The 26,362-nt window shown below is 30.8% G+C and overlaps 5 protein-coding genes and 1 non-coding gene across 10 annotated transcripts; 5 read left to right on the top strand and 1 right to left on the bottom strand.

Moving 5' to 3' along the window:
• Positions 1-1,591: 1,591 nt before the first annotated feature.
• On the top strand, positions 1,592-4,187 carry LOC104647140 (transcription termination factor MTERF5, chloroplastic-like). The gene is made up of 2 exons (XM_010321841.4): positions 1,592-4,023; positions 4,139-4,187. The coding sequence occupies exon 1, from the start codon at positions 2,840-2,842 to the stop codon at positions 3,995-3,997; it is 1,158 nt and encodes a 385-aa protein (XP_010320143.1). The 5' UTR covers positions 1,592-2,839; the 3' UTR covers positions 3,998-4,023; positions 4,139-4,187.
• Positions 4,144-9,423, top strand: LOC101266023 (protein EPIDERMAL PATTERNING FACTOR 2). The gene is made up of 3 exons (XM_004237819.5): positions 4,144-4,234; positions 8,790-8,845; positions 8,941-9,423. The coding sequence occupies exons 1-3, from the start codon at positions 4,144-4,146 to the stop codon at positions 9,142-9,144; spliced, it is 351 nt and encodes a 116-aa protein (XP_004237867.2). The 3' UTR covers positions 9,145-9,423.
• Positions 9,424-9,883: 460 nt separating this feature from the next.
• On the top strand, positions 9,884-9,955 carry TRNAW-CCA (transfer RNA tryptophan (anticodon CCA)). The gene has a single exon. It is a non-coding gene; the product is annotated as a tRNA-Trp (tRNA).
• A 1,308-nt stretch (positions 9,956-11,263) lies between these two features.
• Positions 11,264-13,805, top strand: LOC101259538 (phosphopantothenate--cysteine ligase 2-like; the record flags this gene model as incomplete). Its single annotated transcript, XM_069296842.1, has 8 exons — positions 11,264-11,412; positions 11,498-11,542; positions 11,623-11,708; positions 12,409-12,461; positions 12,558-12,617; positions 12,738-12,839; positions 13,053-13,172; positions 13,388-13,805. Coding segments are annotated over 8 exons (855 nt in total), but the record flags the coding sequence as incomplete, so codon positions are not given.
• A 3,595-nt stretch (positions 13,806-17,400) lies between these two features.
• LOC101265727 (defensin Ec-AMP-D1-like) lies at positions 17,401-18,594 on the top strand. The gene is made up of 2 exons (XM_069297309.1): positions 17,401-17,536; positions 18,332-18,594. Exons 1-2 carry the CDS (start codon positions 17,476-17,478, stop codon positions 18,511-18,513), a joined length of 243 nt encoding a protein of 80 aa, XP_069153410.1. The 5' UTR covers positions 17,401-17,475; the 3' UTR covers positions 18,514-18,594.
• A 1,630-nt stretch (positions 18,595-20,224) lies between these two features.
• On the bottom strand, positions 20,225-24,353 carry LOC101265431 (transcription factor TGA1). 5 transcript variants are annotated; one of them, XM_010321837.4, is made up of 9 exons: positions 23,944-24,353; positions 22,840-23,007; positions 22,674-22,751; positions 22,501-22,560; positions 22,325-22,402; positions 22,160-22,217; positions 21,440-21,711; positions 20,985-21,212; positions 20,225-20,597 (listed from the first exon to the last, which is right to left on the bottom strand). In XM_010321837.4, the coding sequence occupies exons 2-9, from the start codon at positions 23,002-23,004 to the stop codon at positions 20,445-20,447; spliced, it is 1,092 nt and encodes a 363-aa protein (XP_010320139.1). In that variant the 5' UTR covers positions 23,005-23,007; positions 23,944-24,353; the 3' UTR covers positions 20,225-20,444. The 5 variants fall into 5 exon arrangements, with proteins under 5 accessions (XP_010320139.1, XP_010320138.1, XP_004237865.1 ...); XM_010321836.4 differs by having other exon boundaries at positions 22,840-23,023; positions 23,944-24,342; XM_004237817.5 differs by having other exon boundaries at positions 22,840-23,027; positions 23,944-24,250.
• Between the last annotated feature and the right edge of the window lie 2,009 nt (positions 24,354-26,362).

Below are 26,362 nucleotides of genomic sequence, written 5' to 3'. Positions count from 1 at the left end.
TTGTGCTTCCTTTCAAGGATCAGATGCCTGATCTGTATGAATTCATAAGAAAACTGTGGCTCCTTGATAGTTTTATTTCACTTTTGGCACTAAGGGTTCGACTTTTTTAAAAATTTATCCTTTTGTAGTCAATATGTTTTGTTGCTTTTCTTTTTTCAGTTGGTATTTCGAATAATATTGTCTGGTGTTGCCAAAAGTCATTTTTTTCCTGATAAAGCAAAATATCATTGGAGTGTTTTTGCCATTCAAACTTGATTTGTTTTCTAGTGACCTACATATTTTCCAAAAAAAAGCACCAATCATTCAACTAAGTATCTCTAGTATTTTAAACACCCAACTTACTTCAGTACAAGCAATATACCCCACAAAATTATTGTATAATGAGTTAAAAGCGATACATCCTCATGGTATAACAGCAATACTTAAGTAGTTAATTCACTCTGGTCTTGGTCAAATGCTTGGCAAGCTAGTTTTCATCATACTATGGTGCTTAGCATATACATTATGTTTCTGCAAATGATAGTAGCTAATTAGCTTGTTCTTCATGTAACTTCCATAGCTTTTTTGTTTTTGGGGGGTGGGGCGGGGGCGATGAAACGGTTCTAAGTAAAATTTTGAGCTACTAATAAGAGCTGAAAGAACCCTTGAGTAGTTGGTCCATGTTCATTTGTTACATTTAGAGTTACTAATCAGAGCTTGCACACTGTAAGTAATTTTTTTTTTAATCATGTAGCCGTCCAGTTAATATTCCTTTTGGTGCTACACTTTTCTGCCTTGAATGATATTTGTCCATCATTATAAATTTCTTTCAAAAATGTATTGTGGTGCAAGTTCTCCAATAGCTATTAGTTCATCATAAGCTTAAAATCGTACTGAATTTACCAGTACTCGCGAGCAGTATACTTATTAGAATATCAAGTGAATATGTGTCTACATTTTCCACATCTAGATTCATTATATTTGAATTTAATGAAAATCATATCGAGTATCCGATAGGAAACTTCAGTATATTCTGTGATTAGTTACCTACCATATTGTGTACATAGTCAATGACTCCGAGCAACTCTAGGACATTGTTGATCAAGTCAATGAGAAGAAGCCTTTCTATTCTCACAATATTGAATTTAGCTTCACTTGATCACAAGATAGCTCTTTTGTTGAATTTTACAATGTACTGTTCGTTACTTGGCGGAATTACTGTTTCATCTTACCATTTGTTGTTCTTGGTTCAGATTTCATCTTACCATTTGGTGTGAGATGAATGAAAGTGTTTACAATCAACCATCATCTTTTCCCCAATTCCTAAGTGAATTGTTATTCAAACTTGAAGTTTGTGCTCTTGTTTTGCTTCTCCATGTTGAGCAAAGTGCAAGGCGGTGAATTGCCTCATCTGTTATACATGTAAGCTAAATTTAGATGCTCATTGCCCTATGGTGTAGTCAGTATGGAACATGTAGGTAGTATTTCTCTAAGGTGTCGAGTCCAGTTTGCGTTCATCTCAACTATTGCTACCTCAAATCAAACATGTTTGTAGTTGAAGTTGTATGCCCAGCCAATTTGATCAATCAAATCTCGAACTGTTTGATCAAAGAACAATCTGCAAAAATAAAATAAAATAGAGGGTGTGTCTGTAGCCTCCATCTGCAGCTAACCAAAGAACAAATCTATGTCTACATTTGTCCATACAAGATTGTTTACCCTTCATCTGATGTGAGCACCAATAAGTCTATTATAACTACTCCATTTGTTATAGAATAGTTCTCAATCATTCGTGATTGAAAATGATAACTAAATGCAGAAATTGTTAAAAGAAGTTCGAAAATCTATATATGAAACCACGTTTTATATTTATTAGATGAGATCAAGTTAAAAGACACGTTGAGAGCCTTAAAAACACCCTCTATTTTGACTAACTAAACTTAGATATACTCGTAATTTAAGCACCCTCTACTTTGACTAACTAAATTTAGATATACTTCTGATTTAGCACATGTCATAATAACCTCATATTCTTGTAAAAATATTAGACTCTTAATAAACAATCAAAGACAAGAACGTTTTAATTTTTTTTTTTTGGAAAATAGGGTCTGATATACATTTCTACTTTGTCATTTAGAACTGATATAACCCTTGTCATGAAAGTGACTCATATATACTTGTACTTATGAACAGATGACTCACATATACCCTTTTTCTCTAAACGGAGATGAAAAAAATATAATTTTAATCTAACTTTTTATTAATTTTTCTAAAAAATATAATCTCATATGAGTAAATTTAATCCTCATCAAACATATTTTTTAACTTTTTTTTGTTTCAATAACTAATTTAGAATTATTATTTTGATAATTAAATTTATTTATGTTTTACTAATATTCTTGTAAAATTTATCGTAGATGACCAAAATTTTTTCCTCGAATACAAAAATTAAATTACAATATAGACAAAAAAAATATTTTAAATTTTTTTTCTTTAAACTAAGGAATGAAGGAAAAAAATAAAATAAACTCAAATAATTATAATAAAAGAAGTCAAAAAATAATTTATGTATGAAAAAAATTAAAATATATCCTGAACTTTGATAGAAGAATCATATATATTCTTAAATATTTTTTTTAAAAATTAAAAATAATAAAAATAAATTTTAAACTAATTTTTTAAGTTCAGTTAAATAAAGGATATATGTGAATCATTTTATAACGACAGAATATATATGAACCGTTTGTATAACTCTAAATAACAAAGTTCGGTATATCAACCTTTTCCTTTTCTTTTTTTTACAAAGTAAAGTATACATAAACTTCCGTTGATTTGGTATACTCTTCAAATTGCAAAAGAAATGCTTATCAGAGCGAAAGCCATAGCTGTATTTACTCACAGCTCCATATTTCATTGCAATGGCTTTGGAGACCTCTTTTCCTCCTTCAATTTCAGATATCAGTATCTCTACTCAACAACCGCAGCTCCTGCCCCAACCCATTTCTTGGTTAAATACCTTGTTGATTCTCTCGGATTCTCCAATGAAGAAGCTGCATCTACATCCTCCAAGGTAACTTCACGTAAAAACTTAAAGAATCCTGATTTAGTCATCAATTTCTTGAAACAAACTGGATTCGACAACACCCAGATGAAAACAATGGTTTCTAGTGTTCCCAAATTACTATTTCGTGATGTTTCCAAAACCCTAAAACCCAAATTTCAGTGCCTTATGGATCTGGGATTATCCGGGTCGGACCTGGTGGATGTAATTGCTAAAGATTCACAAATTGTTGATAGAGGTTTAGATACTCATTTGAGACCTACCATTGATCTCCTGAGGAGGGTTTTGGGTAGTAACGAAAATGTAGTTAAGGCGTTAAGGAGATTTCCTTGGCTGCTTTCTTTTCGTGCTCATCATACTATTGAGACTAATATATTGTTGTTGAAAAACTATGGTGTTCCTGATGAGAGAATTAAAAAACTCATGCTTAGAAATCCCAGTTATTTTGCTCAAAATCCTGAGAGGATTAAAAGTTTGTTGCATAGGATGGAGAACGATTTTCGAGTCCCACGGGATTCCTCTAGTTTTCTTTATGGATGTCAAGTGTTAAACTCATTAAACAAGTCTAAGTTGGAAAAGAAATTTGGAATCTTTAGGAGTTTTGGATGGTCTGATGATGATATACTCAAGATGTTCAGGAAGCTACCTTTTTGTGTTGGCCTCTCGGAAGTTAGAATTCATAAAGCACTGAATCTTTTCATGAAGGAACTTGGTATTGGAACTGCTTACTTGGTTTCTCATCCTGCAATATTGGTCTTCAGTATGGAAAAAAGGGTGGTACCTCGGATGCAAGTATTGGATATTTTGGACGAAAAGAAGGTTGAGAGGAGAAAGTTGGATCTCTATTATGCTCTGAGCTTAAATGAGACAAGATTCATAGATTATTTTGTGCAGCCCTACAAGGATCAGATGCCTGATTTGTATGAACAGCTCAAGAAAATTGTGGCTCCTTTATAGATTTTGTTTATTTTTGACACCAAAAGGTGCTGAGATCTTTCTCAGTTTTCAGTTCTAGTTCATTACATGTATTGCTTTTCTGTTTTCAGTTTGTATTCTGAAAACACAGTCAGTGTTGACGAGAAGTCTGAACTGCTGTAGGCTATATGCAAAAATCAATCTTGCAATTTGAAGCTGATTGGATTCGACAGATCTTGTTGATAACTAATTCCGTTTGGCAGTTACCGTTACAATCAGGTTTGTTCCATAAGACATGAGTGAGTCAAATACTTCTGTGACAACATTGGTTTATCTGATGTAAGGTCCTGATGTTCTTCTATTCTCTCTGAATTTGATCCTATAAAATTTTGCATTGAGTTATTTGCTAGTCTATCCATTTGTAAGAACTTGATGGTTAGTTAGTTCGTTAGGTCCTTCCTTTTACTAATGATTAACGTCTAAAGAATATTTTCTTGTACCTTATCCTAGACGTTAAAGCTTTAGTCTTTGTCATATAAAGAATGTGAAGTTGAACATTCTTTTTCCTTTCATACTTTCTAGTCCTTGAAATGATCGATTTAACTCTTATTTAGTCTTGGAAGCTAATTAGTTGGGAAGTTTAATTTGAGTTGGGAGAATCACAACCTCTATGGTTTGAGGTATCTGTCTGAAATGGAGATCAAAATCAGGGAAACTATAGTGTTTTTTCTCTCTCGTGACAATGGTGTTTGAGCAAGCTGAAGATCTATCCAAAACAACCTCAGTACCTGCTTAGGTAGGGGTAACGTCTGCGTATTATACTAGGTATGCTGTTGTTGGTATTTAGGTAAGCTTGCCATAACTTCAACTGTTTATATATATATATATATATATATATATATTAATAATAATAATGGCTAATTTAGACAAAAAAATTCATTGCTGGCAGAGTTGGAATTAGGATTAGAAATTTATGAATTATATCTATCTGTTTTAAATTGTCGGATCTTAAGTAATAATCAGTACATATCAAATCAGTTTCTTACCATTAGTCAATCACACTTTGTCCAAAAAAATTTCTAGCCTTTATTGCACAATTTACATTTTAAATAGGTTGATTTTTACTTTTTTTTTTGCCTCAGCAATCGATCTTATTTTTAGTAGTGCGTAAGTTTTTTAAGAATACACTTACGTAACTCTTGAAATATTAAAAGCTAAAATGAAAATATAAATTTATGCTCCACGAAAAAATTATTTGATGACCCGTTTTTCTACTTTGAAACAAGTTTGGAATAATGGTGTAAAGTGTAAACCTGTTTTTCTACTTTAGCTAGCGTTTGGCCATAGATTTTCAAATATTTTTGACAAATATTATTTGAGAAAATTTGGTGAAATTTTACCATGTGTTTGGCATAGGATTTGGAAATTATATTTCACCTTTTTAGAAAAATATGATTTATACCCATAAGTTTTAAAAACTATCAAAACTAACTATAGGTTTGTATTACAAGTCAATTGGATGTTCGTTACAACAATAACAATAGTGTCCATGACACTAGAGCAATGCTGTAATTTAGAGTGAGTGCAACAAACATCATTCCATACATCGTAAAGTATACAAAACACGTGATTTTGTTACCTTGAGCCAATTTTTCATCATTTTCATCAACAATCAAATCATTATTTAATATTCAGTAAATATTTCATCACTATTTTGGTTTTCCACGTAAAAGATTATGTAATACAACGCAAGCAACTACTATAGAGGGTGTTTTTGTAAAAGATAAAAGTTTGAGGTAAGAATTTAATTTTCAAAAGATCCAAAATAATGAGATTTGGCCCAAATATTAGAAAAAAACTTGTATTTGAGAATTTGGGATATTTGCCAAAAATATTTGCCAAATAATGGCAAATTGTATGGACAAACATTATTTGCCATTTTTTTCCAAATATTATTTGGGAAATCTCATTGCTTATGTGTTATTTTCTTTGTTCTTTTTTATTTGTCGTCCTTATTAAAAATAGATAGTTTTTAATATTTATCATTTCACAAAATTATAATGATAATATTGTTCTTATTTTACCCTTTGAAAGTTATTAGCCTTGAAGCTATACATTTGCCCATATATAGAAAACTTAAATAATTAATCTATTTTCATTGGTCAAATTAGTTAATTAAAGTAAATTACTCCTTCGTTTGAAAACTTGACTTCAAGATAACACTAAATGAGAGTACAATAGTAATTTCACTCAACATTTTAAGAGACGAGAAATCTAAAATGATGACATATAAATAGGAACGGAGAGAGTATGTACAAAGAAAACATTCTAATTATTTCTTATAGTGATAATTAAAATTTTTTATCTATCATGTTCCATGCATATTGGATATTTTATGATGGTTGGTATTGAGAATTACGTTATAGATACTTCATTAACACATATTTATACTTAGAAAGAAAAAAAAAAACTTGTCTCTCTACATACATTTCTTGTTTTACATTACTACTTTAAGCTACTTCTTTTTATAATATTATGAGCTTAATTTTGTCAAATTAATTGTTACTCGACTCGACTTGTTTGGTATTTTTTTCTCTCTCTTGTAATATAATCTCAAAGAGATTCAAAATTGAAAAATTGTACTTGGTATAGATTTATTCTTGCAGGTGCAGTAAATTAATAAGACATGAAACATGGGAGGAGGGAAAATATACATTAATTAAAGGCATGCATGAAAAAGAAAATTTATAAATGCTCAAACTTCATTTATTCCAAAGTTCAGACCTTCACGTTTTACCAGACCCTTTCTTCAATGATCTTCTATTTGTGTCTTTTGCCTTATACTAACTTTGACGAAACATAAAAATTGTGAATATAAATACAGAGTAGTTAAATTAGGTTTTAGACTTAATTCACACCCTAAAAGATAGATCTAAGGGAGAAAGACAGTCCAAACCTTATAAAGAGTCCATTCATTGCTTAACATATGGTGCATGAACAATTTTGATATTGGAGACCCCATCATCGGGTGAGACGGATCCTGCTCTGATACTATGTTAAATTATATTTTAGGCCTAACTCACACTCCAAAAATTAGCTCAAAAAAAGAAGGATTGCCCAGACCTTGTAAGGAATTCACCTATCTCATTAACCATTGGTAAAGTTTGAATACTGGCATTTTCTAGTCCTTGAATAATTAATATACATTCAAATTTAAAATAAGAATAAAAATCACAATTAGCTGATCCATAAATTAAAAAAAAAAACAGCTAGTTCTACATAGTTTAATTATAGGCCGTATTTTTTATTTTGAAATCTTAGACTATGACGACAGCTAGTTCTACATAGTTTAATTATAGGCCGTATTTTTTATTTTGAAATCTTAGACTATGACGAATTAATAAATAATATGTTTCAAAACCTTAAATTCTTTTCTAAATAAAGCTTGTGTACGTTTTGATCAAAACCTGCCTAGAACGAGCTATAGTTAAGTGAAGTTGGTGATTTTTTCTTGTTTTGTTTTTAGTAATAGTAGTTGAGAATACAATTAGATAATAAAAATGTATTTTCTCTAATAGCTTGAGTTTTTAGATTAAATTCGATGAGACGATTATTCTAATTAACATGGCATCAGAGCAAATAAAGGTCCTGAGATTGCATCTCACTGTTACCTATATCAAAAGAAATTTCCACATATTTGACCAATAAAAAAAGAATCAGATCCGCACTTATAACTTAAAATTCATTCTTCTTTAGATATCCATTTTATCCTTTTTCTTGCTACTATAACTTTTTTTTTTTAAAATAAAATTTATTTGTACACCTAGAGGGATTAAACCTGTGAATTTTTGAAAATAAAATAGGCGTGTATCATGTGAAGTTCATCAGGTGTACAATATCCTACATTTATTAAAATCACCCCACTTTCATTTCGAATTTCATTATATTTTCCCTTATATATATAGTCCACAAGTTTGGTCCAATATTTTCCTTCACACATCCATCTTCCAACTATTTATTAGTTAATATTTTTTTTAAAAAAAAAAATATTGTTTGCACCAAATTTTCAAGATTCTTAAAAGAATATGGTGAATACATTTGGAATTTTGAGTGTTTCATTAGTTACTCTTGTTTTAATGTTGTTGGTTGACTCTAGCCAAAGCCTACGTCCATATCATTGTAAGTGCCAACCCTATGCTTTATCCTATCTTATTTTCAAATATAATAAAAAACAAGGAGAGATAGGAGGAAAAAAAATATGCGTGTGTATAATATATATATATATATATATATATATATATATATATATATTTTCTAAAAGTATACTAGTTTGAGCAGAAAATAATACTAGGTATGAGCTTTCTTATGAAGAGTTACACATCGAGGATTAATTTAAGGGATGAGTGGTCTCTTTAATATGAGTTGAACAATTCTGTCCTCATAAGCTAACTTTAGAGGTTAAGTTAAATCCATTTTTTTTCTTTATATGTTATTAATGCTCGTTATTGGGCCCTCATTTAAATTGTTCAGGTACCATATGTTCTTTGTAGGATTGAATTAGCGATCTAAGAATCAAATCTTATCAACAAAGTAAAAATTTCTCGATAGTCAATCAACTAAACTGTTAAGTTTCCCTGATAAGCATATATCCAATCATCCATTTTTTGTAAAATAAATTATATAATAAAAGTGTATATCTCAATTTAGTTTTTTTTTTTTTTTAAAAAAATTAGCATAGACACAATTGCTAGTACTTACACAAAAACATTAATGTTGCAATTGATGCCTTTTGCTATGTGCGTAAATAAATGTTGTCTCCTTATATAAATTTCAGTTTCCTATCATGGCAAAGGAACATACAAGGACAATCAAAACCATGTCCACCTTAAGGTAATTTATTACTTCTCCTCCCGTTCGTTTCAAAATAAGTGATGTTTTTAATTTGTCAATCATTTATAAAACAATTTTGACAAATTGAATTGCAGGAAGAAAAAAAAGGAGATCATGATGTGTTAGGAATGGAGATGTATCCAACAGGATCAAGTTTACCAGATTGTTCTCATGCTTGTGGACCTTGTTTCCCTTGTAAGAGAGTAATGGTGAGCTTTGCATGCTCCATTGCTGAATCTTGTCCCATTGTCTACAGGTGTATGTGTAGAGGCAAATATTACCATGTCCCTTCCAATTGATCTTATCTCTCGGACGATCAGATCAGAGTCGCCATTCAAAATTCTAAGTTTTATTTAATTTCAACCACTAGTCATGATAATTTATGTTTATTAATTATGGAGTACTAGCTAGCTAGTCTTATGCAATGTTGCATTTGGATTATTGTGCCTCATTTGATTTCCTTCAAGATTTTGGTAGTGTTATTGTAAATAGGAGGAATTGTAAGAGTTTTGTAGGCTTAGTTGTTAAGTGAAGTAATTTAGAATGTTCTTTGTTTAATTTCTTCCAAATTTTTTTTACTTCGTTTTGTATGGTTCCGGAGCATAATTAGCTCTCTAGTACAAGTATCTTGTTACGATATCACTCTAGTCACTAGCCTGTCTTCAATATCTCCCATCATATCATTAAAGTAACAACTTCGGCATGACCAACTCCCATAGTGTGACGAGCAATACCCCAAAACAAATTCACAACAAAAAAAAATAAGCTATTTCACTTTGTATATGAAATAAAATAATCTCAAAATTATTTAATATCTATAATTAAATTTAAAATAAAATAATCACAGGTACATTCAATTTGACAACTTTAAACAATGCTTATATTTTTTCCCTTATTCCAAATAGCCCTTTAATTATTCAACTTTAAAAAAGGTTTTTCTTTTTTTTTTTTAAAAAAAATTGATTAATTAATGATAGTGATCAGCCAAAATTAATTATTTTTATTAAATAATAAATGTTTGTAATACATAACAGTTGGGGATCCGTGGCGCAATGGTAGCGCGTCTGACTCCAGATCAGAAGGTTGCGTGTTCGATTCACGTCGGGTTCAATCTCCTGATCCCAATCGGTTCCCTCCTCTTTTTATTTTTTTTAATTACTTAATTTTAAATTAATCTATCATTTGTTTTTGTAATTTTAGTTTTTATTTGATTATACTTAATTAATTTTTTTTTATCGTTTTCATTAAAGTTAATTTGTTTGCTACCTACTTACACAAACAAAGAGCATATTGCCGGCGGCAAAAGCTGACCAAACGGCTGCCGGAAACTGGCGTTTGTTAATTATTAAGTATTCAAATTAAAATTAGATATAAAAAATGAATATTTTTAGTACTAATATATATTTATGCCACCAAATTCTCCATATACAGAAATTCTTCTCAACTACCTTTCGAGCAGGTAACAATTTTTTTACTGAGTTTTTTTTTTCGGCTAACAATTTGGGAATATTAAGATTTTGGGTATTCAATTTTTGTAAATTTAGGGCTTTTTTGTTATGAGAGATAAAGTATAGGTAATTATAGGATTAATTTTAGGATGAGTTTATTCATGTTTGGTTAGTGATAAAATTTTGCCCTTTTCATTTAGCATTTGAATTTTTTTGTAAAATGAATTTTTTTGTATGATTGATTTTGAAGAAACATATCAAAGTGTTGTTAAATCTCAGTTCTTTGATCTAAGCCTCAAGTCTATGGGTGATTTAGAATTTTCAACGAGGGATTTACGTAATATGGAGGAGTAAACACATGATTGGTTATATGGCAGGTTCTCGGGTTTAACCATGTAGAAATAAAGTTTGTTTCCGCTAAAGGGGGATTCAGATGAACCCTTGGTCCTACCTGGTTTCGCCCTTGGAGTTGGTGTACTTGATGTTCGATGTGTAGCATGTTTGTTTCATTGTCCGGTCATATTAGCCGATCAATCATAATTGCATTTGTCAATGAATTAGTATCTCTTTCTTTACCATTTAATTAGAATATTGTTATGTAACTCTAGGGTTAAATTATATTGGAAAATTACCTGTTATAGGATGTTTTTGGTGACTGCTGATTGATTATATGACAAGTTCTCAAGTTTTTATCTTATCTAATTGAATGACTAAATGAATTATTTTTGTCAAGTTTCGGAATGGATGCAGTTGATGATGCTAATCAGTTACAAGAAACACCAAAAAATGAAGTTATGTCCTTCTTCGAGTCAACTCCTTTACTAGAGGATGCTGCTGAAATTGAGAAAAGCTTGAAGGAATTCGTTGATCGCAATACTTCATCATCAGGCAATTGTTATTTCTTTAGTTATCAACATCTCATAGATTTTAATCTCTTAATTCTTTGTTCTTCGAAATAGATGCCACTTGACTTTATTTTTTGTCTCCGTCTTCAGTGAATGGAAAAACAAACAGGGTAGTATGTATTACTTCAGGTGGTACAACTGTTCCTTTGGAAAAGCAATGTGTTCGCTATATTGACAACTTTAGCTCTGGTCATAGAGGGGCTACATCCACAGAGTATATCCCGAATACTATGCTTAGATGCTTTTCACACACTTGAATTCACATACATTTGATGTTCAAAATGAAAATGTAAATGCAGATACTTTCTGAAGGCCGGTTATTCTGTAGTCTTTCTCTACCGAAGGTTTGTTCTTCAAGTGCCAAGTTAATTTATTCGATTATTGTGATTTTGATTTTAGACTAGTAACACCATGAAATATGCAGAGGGTCATGCCAACCATTTTGTAGTACTCTGCCTGATGATCCGCTGCTAGAGTGCTTTAGTGTTGCTGATGATTCAAGTATTGAAGGTCTATAGTTCTTATATTTTTACATTCAATATTGATGCATGTACTACGTTTCTATTCACCAAATCATTCTAGACGACCTTATCTTATTTTATTTTTTATTCTCTGTAAGTGCTACTTGTACACTCTATTAGTTATGCTAATTTCTAATGATGTTCCATCTTAACATCTACATCCCTACGATACTGATCTTGTGAAGATATTAAACTTTAAATGCCTATGTTACACATATCCTTCAATTAACACCAATGACGTGTATTCACCAAAATGACACCAATGTCAGTGACACCTATACCACCAAGATCTTTGAACTTCAAATCTCTTAGTAGTTTCGTTGATTATCACCATATTATCTACAAATAGCATGTACCATGAGATTATCTATTATTAGTAGCTCATTCATACGTAGGTAAGCAAGAATGCGATCAATTCAAAATCCCAATGTAAATCAACGGAAATGGGAATAGGTAAGCACATATTGTCAAAGCTTGACATTGGGTTTTTTTCAGGCCGCATTTTTAGTTTTTATCTTAGTTTTATACTCTTTAAAGGCTTATCCATCTTCAGATATTTTGGTAACTTTACATATTACTAACTTGGGAAAGATCTTTGATGTTCTGAGTATTTTGTATCGCAGTGGATTTGTTGAGCAATTCACGCTTTTCCAATCTAATGAGCATTTTTCTGTTGCACTATTTTTTAGTGGATGCATTGCATGCTGAAACGGTGAAGAGAGCGATTACTGAAAGTCTCACTGTATGGTTATTACTGATTTTTAATTTTCGTCTTATTTTTGTGTGTTCTTACAGTTATTCCTATTAGTCTTTAACAGTAAGAATTTACTATTTGCAGGCAGTTGCTGAGGGCATCCTGTTGAAACTTCCATTTACAACAATTTTCGAGTATTTGCAGGTTTAAGTTAAATAGATCAGTGAAATTTGCTTTACTGTTAAATCAATGTCGTATGAGCATTTTAGTTCGCTTTGTGGAGGCTGGTAGCACTTCGATTAATGTTTATTTGGTCACTGGCAGATTCTACAGCTAATTTCTGTGTCTTTGAGGGACTTCGGGCCTAGTGCTATTTTTTTTCTGGCAGCTGCAGTTTCTGATTTTTATGTTCCGTGGAAAAACATGGTAATCGTTTATGTTCTTCAATTTATCTCTCTTTTTTTCTTATTGCTTTGTGAATTATACTTTTCCTTCTTTTCTGTCTTCGAGTGCCCTCAATCATTATGTTGCAACTGATAGTTATATAACATGTCATCTTAATCAACTTATAAAAAAGAGTTGTATCTACCGTTTCCTCTAAATCTTGTCTATTTGTTTTATGTTACCTCTTCTTCACAGGCATTACATAAAATCCAGTCGGCATCTGGTCCTCTGGATATACGACTCGCCCAAGTACCAAAGATGCTTTCCGTGCTTAGGAATGAATGGGCGCCAATGGCCTTCCACATATCGTTTAAGGTTGGTGAATCATCTTGTATTGTTTGGTAAAGTTACGAAATTTATACTGTCTTCGAGAAAAAAGTTCTCTACTTGTAAAGAAGTGGTGACTTGAATTTCTATGTCAAAGCTTCATTTGCTAGGAAGTATAAACAACAAACGTACCCAGTATAATCTCACTAGTGAGATCGGGGTAATAGTTTCATTACTGAATTCCAATATCTATTATTTGACAGCTAGAAACAGACACAGATATCCTTTTAGCAAAGGCTAATATGGCCCTCGAAAAATACAAGATGCATATGGTGATAGCTAACGAACTATCAACCCGTAAAGAGGAAGTAATAGTTGTCACTGAGCAGGAAAAAGTCACAGTTCGTAGGGACAGCACTCGTGCAGGGGCTGAAGTCGAGTCTCCGTTGGTTGAGCTTGTTGTTGATAGACACTCAACATATATCAAGAAGTTCGATGCGTAACAAATATGGGCGGATCACTGAAATATGGAGGTACAAACTTACATTTCAGTAAGGAAAAGTAGTAAAAACTGAGAGAGTGTTTCTTCAGCTTGTTTCATTATTTATTGACAATCTGTGTTTGTTTTTCCCTTTTTAGTTGAATGTCTACCCAGTGCTTTATTTGTCTGATTCGATATTAGAAGTATATGTCAGCAACTTAAACCTGAATTCCTTAAGAAAATTATTCTCGTTAAATATCTGAGATAATAAAATATATCATTTCAGAGATTTTACAATTTTAAAAAATTAAATCCAAAATCAAAATCAAGTAAAAATTGAGTTAATTTGATATTTGAATTGATTTGTAATCAAATTGTTACACTCTCTCTGTTCCATTTTATCTGATACTTTTTATTTTTAATTTATACCTAAAAGAATATTATCATTTTATTATTAAAAATTACTTTAGCTCTACAATTCTCCTTATACCATTAATTAAACTCTGTGTAGAAAATTTTTTATACAGCAAAGTTATATTATAGTTAACCGTTTTTCAATATTGTTGACATGAGTATCCAAAATCATAATGCTTGTTTTAGTTTGACTTATTTTTGAATATAAATAAATAAAAGAAACAAGGATACCAATTATCAAAAGTATTAAAAATTTATTTTGAAAAACATTATAAATAGCAATCTAATCCGCATTACCTCTCCAAATTTATTGATGATTCAATCAAATCACATAAATTATTCATATAATTCTTTGTTTTATTTCTGATTCAATCTTTTGCATAATTCGATGAATTTTAAAGCTTGCATAACAAAAACTAAAAATATTAACAACTTTAGACAATATAATTTTTTTTACGTCATCTCCCAATCCATGTAATGGAGGAAGGAAACAACCAAATTAAAAGTCAAATAAAATAGAAAGAAATTACAGATTTTTAGTACATGATTTCAATGTATTTTTCTATTGTAAAGGAAAAATTAGAGAAATCATATACTTTTAAGATAAAATTACTATCTATCCCTTAAATGTTTATAATTATAAAAATTTATCAAAATGGATACAATAATATAAGCGTTGATACATTAATCTAATGAACGAGATACATTAATCTGATACGCGAGATACACTAATATGGTGCGCGAGGTACATTTTATACATGATACACTAATCTTATGTGCAAGATACACTAATATGATGCACGAGATACACTAATATGATGCGCGAGATACACTAATATGATGCGCGAGGTATATTTTATACATAATACACTAATCCGCGAGATGCATTAATTTGATGCGAAAAATGAGAGATTTTGAAAATTTGTAAAGCTTAGGGGGGATAATGATAATAAGTAAACTAAAAGATGGAATTTCCGTAGTTAAATCTATTTTAAATATATTCAGTCAATTCAATTTGTCAATATTAATAGTAATTTACTAGGACAAAATAAAACCTAATATGTCCAACTATATTAAATTTGAACGGGTTATTGATCCGCTCCTTAATAGTTCAATCCATTTCAACCTATTAAAAGTTGAGTTTGATATATAATTTGAATTTGTTGAATTTGATATGTTATATATAAATATTAAAAGGAGAACTTTTATATATAGCCAGTCAAAAATTATAATTATAGTCAATATCTATAGTTTGTTAATTACGATTTGTAGCTACATGTTAAAGGGAGGAGAGAGACGAGCGAGAGAGGGAAGAGAGGCGAGCGACAGAGAGCAGACAATTAGAAGAATTGTATATGTATATCTGTCGAATTATTATATTATGTAACTAATATAGCTACAACAAAAATAACTTTTAGCAACAAGAAATAACATATTAAGAAAGAGTGCTAAAGTCTTTACCGACATCAGTTAAGTGCCATTAGGTCCAATGTCGCTAAAGGTTTTAGGAAGGACATATACATAGAGTGTTAATTCCCGCTAAAAATACATATTTAACGGCAATTGAACTATTGTCATTAATTTATTGCCGCTAAAGATTATTTTTTATGTAGTGTATACATATGTACTTGTATATGTGTAACTGATATACATATGTATTTCTATATTTGGCGAGCGAGATCGGGAGAGGGAGAAGAGAGGCGAGCGAGAAAGGACAGAGAGTGGAGAGAGTCAAAATATATATGTATATTAGTCAAAGAATTGTATATATGTAAATGATATACATATGAATTGAGTTGGTTGGCCTGTCATCTGACTTATTACCTAATTCATTTTGACCCACTTCGTATTTTACCAAAACAAATTTGAATTGAGTTGGATTTTAAACTATTTATTATCCTAAACCATTATAACTTCCTAGATTTAACTCAACCTACCCAATTATCACCCTCTACGATTTACCTAAGTAGTAAATTTCTTGTCTCTCTGGGGTTTCGATATGAATTGATGAAAACTTGACAAAATATATTCAAAGTAGTGGACTTTAGTGCCTTTTGTGTCATTAAAGTCGTCTAAATTTTATTTAGCTTTATTTGAGTAGTGAATTCCATTGAAAAAAAGGACATAATTGTGGTCAACCTATATTTATATTTGTATTACCATGTTTATCATTTTCAAATGATCATGAAATGGAAAAAATTGTCCTATAATTAACTTGAAAGGAGCATTAACTTAAACAATTTTTTGAACATATACAAAACAACAATTCGTATTAGGAGACAATTTAGTTTCTAACGTTTCTCTACGTTACACTGAATATCACCTATATATTTTCTACATATAATAGTTCTTGTCGTTATTCAATCTTCGAAGGAGGGGTGGTATAATTGGGAGAAAATTTTAGAAATAGTAACGATAATAGATATAATAGGACTTTAGAGCTATAATTTTTGTAATTGTGCTTTATAGCAATAGCTTTGTCTGCTATGGAGATTGGAGACTGTGGTTTTTATTTTTCGCTAACCCCTTGCAAAGGGTAAGTACATACAAATAGAGGATGCAATTTATATATGAAAGGATATATTTCACTTGTCCATTTGTATATATATTTCGCTTGTGAATAACAAACGTGGTAGCTAGTAAGTATATATAAATTATGTATTTATACATTTAAGAATATTTCTGAACTTCGTTTGTATATTTTGCTTGTCAATATACAAACATGATAACTTATCATGAAATTTTCATAAATTATATATCAATAGCTAAAGTAAATATATACGAATTCTAAATTTATATGACGAGAAACTCTCCTGTTCCTGAACTAGGAAAATTCTAAGATTTATACCATTAGGGACTACCAAACTATACAAATCCTTAATTTATGCAATTAAAAAATTGAAGAGAAATTCACAAAACTATATCCACAATTAAATAATCAACGTTATAGCTACATATTACACATCATTCTTTAGATGGTTGCCGTTTTTTTTAGAGATATGCATGAATAATGAAGTAAAAAATGAATAATTAGATTAAACAAATTGTAAATTGCATTTTTTTTTAATTTTAAAAACAGGTTAATAATATAAAATGGATTCGTAAGTTATTGAAAAATGAGTAATTAGATTAAATAGATTGTAAATTACGATTTTTTTTGAAATGTTGGGACTCAAATCCAAATTAAGGCCACTACTATTCTAGTACTTTAGAGAAGTTTCACAAACATTCACTAAATTGAACAAAAATAAATGTAGACAAGTCCACCGATGGAAAAAATTTAATAAATTGATAAATTAAGATGTCATAAAAGACACGTGTCTCAAAATTCTTACTCCTAAACATACTAAGCATCACTTTTTTCCCCTATAAATATTTCTTCACTTATACACTTATAAGCAAAAAAAAATAAACATTACTACTAACAAAAATAAAATAAAATAAAATAAAATAAAAATGAAGCATTTTCCTACTGTTGCTGTCCTACTCTTCGTAGTGCTTCTTCTCTCAACAAATGGTAAGCTAATTAGTACTTTTTTTTTTAAATTTAATATTTATAAAAGGTGTGAACTCGCTCTAAAAGAATTTAGTTAGTGATTATTAAATTATTATTGTTAATTATTTAACGACCTTTAAAGACACTTTAAAGATTTTTTTGATGTAGTGATAATAATTTTTTTAAAAAAAGATTATTGATGTATTAATAGTAATGAATTTCTTTTACATCTTTCTAGTTATGGCAGTGAAGTCTTTGTTAAAGAAGTCTAGATTATTAAAATGAGTTGACGGTTTTGTATATTCTAGTGTTTAGATTCATTTAGCTAAAACTAAAAAAAAAAAAAAAGAGAGAGAGAATGTTTTTGGAAGTTTTTGAAGTGTTGTAGAGTATGCTGATATTTGGTGTTTAAATTTCATTTGAATGCCATGTTATATATAGAAAGATTAAAAAAATTATATAATATGATAAATCAATTGGGGGAATTGTTGATAGTGATACGTGGTTATAACAAAGTTAATATAAATTCCCTTCAATAAAAAATAACTAATCATGTCTTTTTATAAAAAAAAAAATTGACACTTTTTTAAATATCTTAATTTTTTAGGTGGTATTTTTATGATCACGAGCGTTTTAGTATATTTAATACAATTTTAATTTAAAATTACGAACTTAAAAAGGTTTTTTTTTAAAAAAAAAAATCGTTTCTAAGTTGCATTAGGTTTTTTTTTTTTCCTTGAAACACAAGAAATATCATATTTACATTTGTAATATAAATAATTTCGTTTAGTTAATAATTTTTGTGGATGATTTCAGAAGAAATAGGAGGTGGAATTAGAAAGACGGAGGCAAAACTCTGTCAATATCACAGCGAAACGTTCCATGGGGTGTGTGTGACCGGTAACAATTGCAACCGACACTGTCAGCGAGAAAACTTTGAGGGTGGCCGCTGCCACGGCTTTCGCCATTATCGTTGCGTCTGCTATAGAACTTGTTAATTTCTTTTTATTATTTCGAATGCGTTATAAATAATAATAAATATTGCTTGTAATGTAATGTTATGATGCTCGATTTTCTTAGTTCCCGTTCTCGCTTTTCTTGATCTTCCAAGCTTGAAGCTCGCCTGCTTTATTCTATATGATGTAACTACTATATTATTAATAAATAAGTGATTTGAACCCTTGGTTCAACACTACTATAACGACATTCTACTCTATTTTTGGTCATGTAAAGCGACAACGCCACAATTGTAAGAGTAATACATACCCAATATGCTGCTAAGTGGTTTATACTTTATACTAATAAAGTCATATAACATAGTGCCCAAAGTTCATATATGATGAGACGATATTCATGTGTCACACTTGGTGTCCAAGTATATACAATTATACATGACTTCCGGAGTTCAAAGAAAGTGAAAAATATTAACAAAAATGGTATATGAGTTTTTTTTAATTAAAGTAATTTTGAAATTTAAAGGGCGAAAAATGTTAACAAAAATTTTAAAATGATATATGAAATTTTTAAAAAATTAAAATGGTAAAATTGTTTATCTAAATAAAATTGCTGCAGTGATTTGTATAATTTGTTTTTTTTAAAATTTTTTTAATATACAAAATCTATATATTTGTTAATTACTTTGTTGATTAAATAATTAAAAAGCCATTGAGCTATAATTATCATATTTTAAAGCTTAAGTTATCTGCGATTTCTTAAAGTTGTCCCTATAATTCATTTAGACATTTAAACTAGAACTAGTATCTATTGAACATTTAAATATGCAAAATGTGTATTTATTAAGCACAAAATAGTGATGTAGTAAATAATGTGTACTTTATTTTTCATGGGCGCGTGAAGATGCTCAAATAACATTTTCTATTTTATTTTTTTAAAAAAATATTTTTTTTTGCATCATTGACTTGACATTTTAATTAATTAAGAAATCAAAAACAATCACCTAACGATAAAATAAGGTGATGTTCTATTAGCGTGTTAACGCCGACATAATAGGGTAAAGAAGAAGACGAGAGGGTGGGGGTGGGGGAGTTAATTAGAAGAGTTAATTTTATATTCTTAAATTTTTTTTGGATTTTTAAAAAAAAACTTTTAAAAAAAATTGGATTTGACCGCCACATGTCATTGTTTCATTGGTATATTTGTTATATATTTGTGTTTGTACTTCACCCATTTTTATTTTTCTAGTGATAGACATTTTGTGTCTAATTGATATAATTTTTTTAAGATTAAAGTGTTCAATGAAGGCTGAATTATGCGTACAACTTTAAGGGGTTATGTGACTTAAGCTTATCTCAAATACAAACTCTCATTCACTTAGCCCAAAGATCCAAATAAAAGCTTCACGCATGGCTCTGCTTTTGCTGCATTAAATGGGTAACAGCTGGGAAAATGCAAAATTCTTTTCCTAGCAATGGGAAAGGACCCTAATAATTTGAGTATTATTTTGGTAACTAACATACACATTACAATATGACCAACTCAATATCCGGAGGTACTTCATCTTCAAGATGGAGCTTAGCAAGATTTCTTGCAGTTTGCGCCTTCTTAACGAACTCAGGGTCAAAAGGGAAGTGTGTGGGCAATGGAGTCGTGGGATCAAAGATGGTTTTCTCGACTGCAATAGTATTTTCCAAGAAGAACCTAACAAGTTTCAGCATCCATAATTATAAGTTTTCTAGCCTCACATAAATCTTCAAAAACATCCAACAAAATTATTTCATTGCTTTATAGCCTATATACAACATCCAAATATATTTACACAAATTTCAAATATGTATTTCAAATACTAGTAAATAGCTAAATCCGCCTAAGCAAGCAAAACTATGATAACGTACATTCCCATTTACAGCTCGAGCATTCAAACATAATCTAGTTAAGCTCATCTATCCCAGTTGTCTGATGAACAGATCATTTAGGTAGGTTCACGAGGACGCGCTGCCCAGAGTGAACTCAGAGCACGAAGACGTTGAACATACTCCCCAAAAGCAAGCAAGCCCCTAGCTGCTTGGTGTGTTGTCAAAATAATAGACATTTGTTGTAGTGTTTGCTGTCGAAGGTGATCTGCCTGTTTTCAAATCAAAGCAACAACATTACATTATCATTCAAGAATACTGTATCATTGTTGAGACAGTTCATTTTGTAATGACCTTATGTAGACCTTTCTGTAACAATCATATTCGATACAAAAATTTCAGTATAATGACCAGGTTTTCTTTAGAACTCGATTTTCGTGTTATGTTATGTATAATACATGACATCATTTCGATATAATAGAGGTTTGACAGTGTTTCAAACCTTAGCAGATTTTTAGTTGTAATTGAAGGACCATGTATACTAGTTGAACGTACGCATGGTTTCTTTCAGGATTACACTCTTTATACTCGATTTTAGACAATATTGAATGACCATTGAACTCGTTGAGATACAGAACGACAGCGAAAGTGAGACAAACCTGGTTAACAAAGCTCTCCAATGCTTCTAAATTTTCCATAGAAGAAACCATTTGGGAAGTGTAATTTCCAGCTCCCGTGTTCATATTTAGGATGCTCTGAGCCAGAGTCTGCTGAAGTTTATCCATTCCCTGTGTGAGAGCATCTTCAGCTTGCTGGCAACAGTGTCGCAGATTACACACTTTAATGATTTGCTGATCGGCCAAGGGCTCGAGTTGTGGCATCACCACCTGTGTAAAGTTGATATACAATTGTTACTCTCGCGATCATTAATGTTCTGCTTTCTTATTTGGTGACAAATGAAGTAATATGAAATATACGGTGTCAAATGACCTATACATCAGATAGGATTTGTGCCTAGTTAAGGAAATTTATGCATGAAAAAACGCTACGAGAAACTCAAAAGCAAATGAAGGTAAATAGTTCAAAAAAAGCAGTAAAGTGCACCAGGGACTACATTTATGAGTTCTGATGGCTTGAATCCTCCAATCCAGAGGAAAAAGCGCTCGACGGAAGTTCTCCACACCCCAGACATTAAGTAAAACACGTCAGCTTTGGCGGCATCAGCTTTCATGCGAAAGAGATTGAAATAGTGGCTTAAGACATTTTCTACTAGCAACTGAAGCTCCATATCGCTTACAGGAGACTGCAATATACTCCGCAATTCTGCGTTCTTTTTTTGTTGCTCTTCCACCCAGTGACTGTATTCTATCTCGAATGCAGCTATTCCTGCTTAGGCAGCATTACTTAATTATGAACAAAATCTCCGTATACACTTTAGTAGCATCAAACAGTCAAAGTAAATGGGCTAATATTCTACTCTAATAGCATGAATTATTAGCTAACGAAATGCCAATGAATTAGAGCACACATGGACGCGCTCGTCTTGTTAGTAAAAGGACAATATGACACAGCCTAATGAAACATTTTAAGTAGTCTATACTTTCATGTAATACAAAGTGAGTGTCTCCTTTAAAAGGATGGCTAAAGTATACTTTGATTTTAATGTAGAAATATCAATAGCCTTACGTTTTAATGTAATCACCAATCCAGCTTGGCGACTAGTTTCAACGTCAAATTGGTACATCATTCAACACAGATCAATAGTTAAGCTAGTAATGATGCAAAGATAAAATGCAAAAGAAACTATCGAGTGACAACTCCTCTATCCATATACCTGGATTAATTGTTCCTAATAGTCCCATATTGCTATTTGAACCTAACATGTATAATCCCTGCAATAAGCCGTTTCATGATGTCAAAGACCGTGATGGAATATAAAATCGGAGCACAAATACATATACTAGTTAGTAAGAAACGCGCAAGGAATGATTCCTCTGACCTGCTGTCTAGCTCTCTCGAGCTCCAATTCGAGTTGTGCCAGCTTCAAACGGCTGGTTTCCAGCTGCTGTACATAGGCCTGTGAAAAGGGTGAAGAAAGAAATCAAGAGGAATTTTATGACTAATAGAATTTCCTATAACATGTGCAAGGAAAATTATCAAAAAAACTTCATTTACCTTTTTCCGCATACGGCTTTTACGAGCAGCTTCACGATTTTGCGCTAAACGTCGTTGTACCTGTCATTCATTTGATATGAAAAGGTATAGTATTACATCAGAGGTTAATCTTTCTACTTATGTATCTTGTGATAGGATACATAAACTGAAAAGGAGAGAGTCGGGGCACCGACCTTGTCTGAAGAACTCCTCGGCCCTTGATTATCTCCAGAGCCAGAGGGCATATGTTGTTCACCGGATGTATACCCCGACTACAATAAGCACAGGTAGATATTAGCCTGACAACTCGACTACTAACTTGAATTTTATTAGTTAGAACTAGGAAATATGTTGGTTTACCTTGTCATCTGGCCTATCGTTTGGGTGTGAAACCATACATGCATCAGCACTAGGCATAATGTCACCTCTAAACGCGTCTTCCCACACACTCATCTGGTGAAATGGTTCATATATGCCCATCCTTCTTGTGGGGGCAAATTGAGTTGTTGGAGAAGTCATGTTCATGGCCTGTAAATCAGAATTTCTGCCTGAAATGAATTTAATTTCCATCCAGTACTAAAGAAAAATGATATTGCAGACTAATTTGTTTATCCATTCATCAAATCAAGATCTTCTGGTATTGCAGACTAATTAACAAAGTTCTGTGGGCTACTTTTAAGTGTTCATGACATGTAAAGCATATGGCTTTTAAACAACATATGCACCTTTTCTTTAAGGGAATCATGGACTACTTCTATCTCATATGGAAAGGGTAACGCGGAAGAAATATACGATAGGTAATCAATCGAAAGAGAAACAATGAAATCAACAGAACTGATAAAATGATAAATTATATGAATACTTGGGAACATTCCTCTTTACATACAAACACAAACACACAACAGCAACATGACGATTTACTTGGACTGTCGCCTTTTGAACTCTCAACTCTTACAGAATTTCCAACTATTGCATAATACCAAACAGTAAATGTATCGAAAATGATCCTTTTTATACTTTAGCTAAGTAAAAATTATGATAGACTACGACAACATTAGGTGTTTCTTTTCATCTATTCTACCTTTGGTGGACAGAGTTACTTGCACATGTTACTAGTGGGAAGTGACACGTATTCCATGGAATTAGCCAAGGTGAGCCCCAGCCAGCCTGGACACTACTGGTCTACTGGACACCACAGTTTATCAAGAAAACTAAAAATTGTGGTAAACTATTTTCTTACACATCCATATTTTAAGGTAAAAATGAAAATTGTGATCTACCTATAAAATGGAAATACAGAGTGGATTATCAATGTCATCATTAAATTTAGAAGTTCATGTTCTTGACTCAATCTTTAACAATTACACATGTAATCAAGTGAACACAATGAATATTTTTCAAGTAAAAACAAGAAATTGAGGAAGAACAGAACAATAGGAATTTATATTTAATTAAGAGACTAACCTGTTCATCAGTACAGTGAAGATACTCTCCTTGCAAATTAGAAGCAATTACTGACCTTCTTAGGTATTTAAAGAAACCTTTAAACTAAAAGAGTAAAGAGAGTTAAAAAAATAATCTCCATAGCTATAAAGAAGGATAAAGGCAGAGAAGCAAAATGACAAAAGAAATACAACTAAGTACTCAAAGAAGTTGACTGCTTGCTGTCAACTGTTATTGTTGCCTATGTATTATGATATGACAAAATGTTCACACAAATAACATAGAAAAAAACATTACACACTCACATACTTATATATATATATATATACTCATATGGTTATGAATCAAGATCTTTTTGTAGTCCTAATACATCACAACACCATAAACTTACGAGCGGTCTGGTTTAAATCTTTGAAAAATAAATTATTCCCATAAAAATATGTCATTTTATTTAATTATACACATCTGTTTTAATTGAAATATGTTTAAGATTTTACCATTTATAAAAATTAATGTATATAATTAAAGGAAGTGTCATTTTTTAAATGGTTTAATTAATTTATTAGTTAACACACAGCAAAACTAATCCAAATTTGAATCGACAGTATCTAATAGGAACACTTTATCATATATTCATGTGCTTAAAATTCAAACAAGTCATAATTTAAATATCTAAATAAAATTTCTTGATAAATTTATGAAAGTATCGATATATTAAGCTTTTATTGTATAGTATGCAGAGCTTTTGGGAATGCCAAACAACTTGATACGAATATTCTGCACCACCTATGAGGCTATGACCATGGCAAACACTTATTCTTTTTATTATTCGATATTTAAAATTTATCAAATTAACATTTTCAAAGCTCGAATTCAAGAACATTTAACGGAATCCTCAGTGAAAGCAACACTTATTTTATATGGGCCATCCTCATGAGTCATTTGGGTTAATGCCATGTTCTTTTTATCTTTAAGTGATTTTTAATGTGAGAAAAAGAGAAATGACATTTGGCTTATTAACAATGTATCCTCCTAGCTTTTTTTCAAAGGAGAGTACACTATTTAGGCAATTCGTGGCATGGCACTATATATTTTATCTTTAAACTTGTAATTGTATTCTTAAAAAATATGTACGTATAGATTTATAAAGTATAGAAGCACCTGCAAAACTATCTTTGTTCAAGAAGAATCAATTAAAACTTCGTGAGAAAATTATGTTATATAAATACAAGTTAACTTTTATCTATAATGAAGTGTAGAATATGATAAATATAATACTCATATGGAGTTCCATATAGATTCCTAGAATTTTAACTACTATTAACTTTGATAGGGATACAAATGTTTTTTTAAAACTTTATTTAACAAGTTAAATCTAGGTTTGGTGTAGATTGACACATGTTCCGTGGATATCAACTTTATGTGACAAATTTTATGTGTTTATTTCACTTAATTACTTTTAATATAGTATTAATAAAGTTGCTACTTGCTAGGTAATTGGCCAGCATGTTCATCAAGTGTATCATACCTAACCAAAAATCGTGTGCATATCTAATAAAATACCTAAAGAAAATCTCTTTTTTTTAAACCCAGGATAACTCGCAGTTATTGTATAGCCTCTGTTACAGTCTGTTTTTGGATGAACACTTTGTTCTGACTGGATAAATTCTCTACTGTGTAATAGCTTGTAATCGACACAGGAAATGTGAACCGCATTAGAAAAGCCATGTGCGATAGGCTCGACTCAAACACTTCATCAAAAATGATTATTAGCGGCAATTAATTCTTAATTGTCGCTATATATGTGATTTTAGCGATAATTAACATTCTTTGTATGTGTTTCTAAGCCTTTAGCAACATTGATTGTAATGACACTTAATTAATGCAGGTAAAGACTTTAACACTTTTTATTGATGTCAATATTTATTGCCGCTAAAAATAGTAAAAAAAAGAAAACTCAATATGGAGTCATTTGTATGAATAATCACCTTTCAAATCAACTGAGTCATTCCATAAAGAAAATCATATTGATGGGATAAAAGATTAAAGATTTGTTGTGCAACATTATAATAAAGGTGTAACTAACTTTGTTACCTTTCACTAAAAGAAGAAAAAGTAAAAGAGAAAAAAAAAGTAATTAATCGAATATCTTTCGGCTTAATAACATGTCAAGCGTTACTAATTAAATGTTGTATCTCTGACATGCTGTTAATATAAGATTACTATAGTATAATACAAAAAAAAGTTTGACAATCTATATATTCAGGATAATTACTATATAGTCTATATTAATGTGAGATTAATGTTATTGGATTAGGGAGCTAACGTGTTAACTTTTCTTTTAATAATAAATCCCACTTGTTAACTAAAGTTATCAACTGCTGCATTGACAGGGATAAGGAGACAAAAGCAAAGGCAATTTGAAAAGGCAAAATAAGGT

Source organism: Solanum lycopersicum, chromosome 4, assembly GCF_036512215.1.
Source record: "Solanum lycopersicum chromosome 4, SLM_r2.1".
In the NCBI taxonomy this organism is placed as follows: Eukaryota; Viridiplantae; Streptophyta; class Magnoliopsida; order Solanales; family Solanaceae; genus Solanum; species Solanum lycopersicum.
This window is presented reverse-complemented; position numbering and strand designations above follow the sequence as displayed.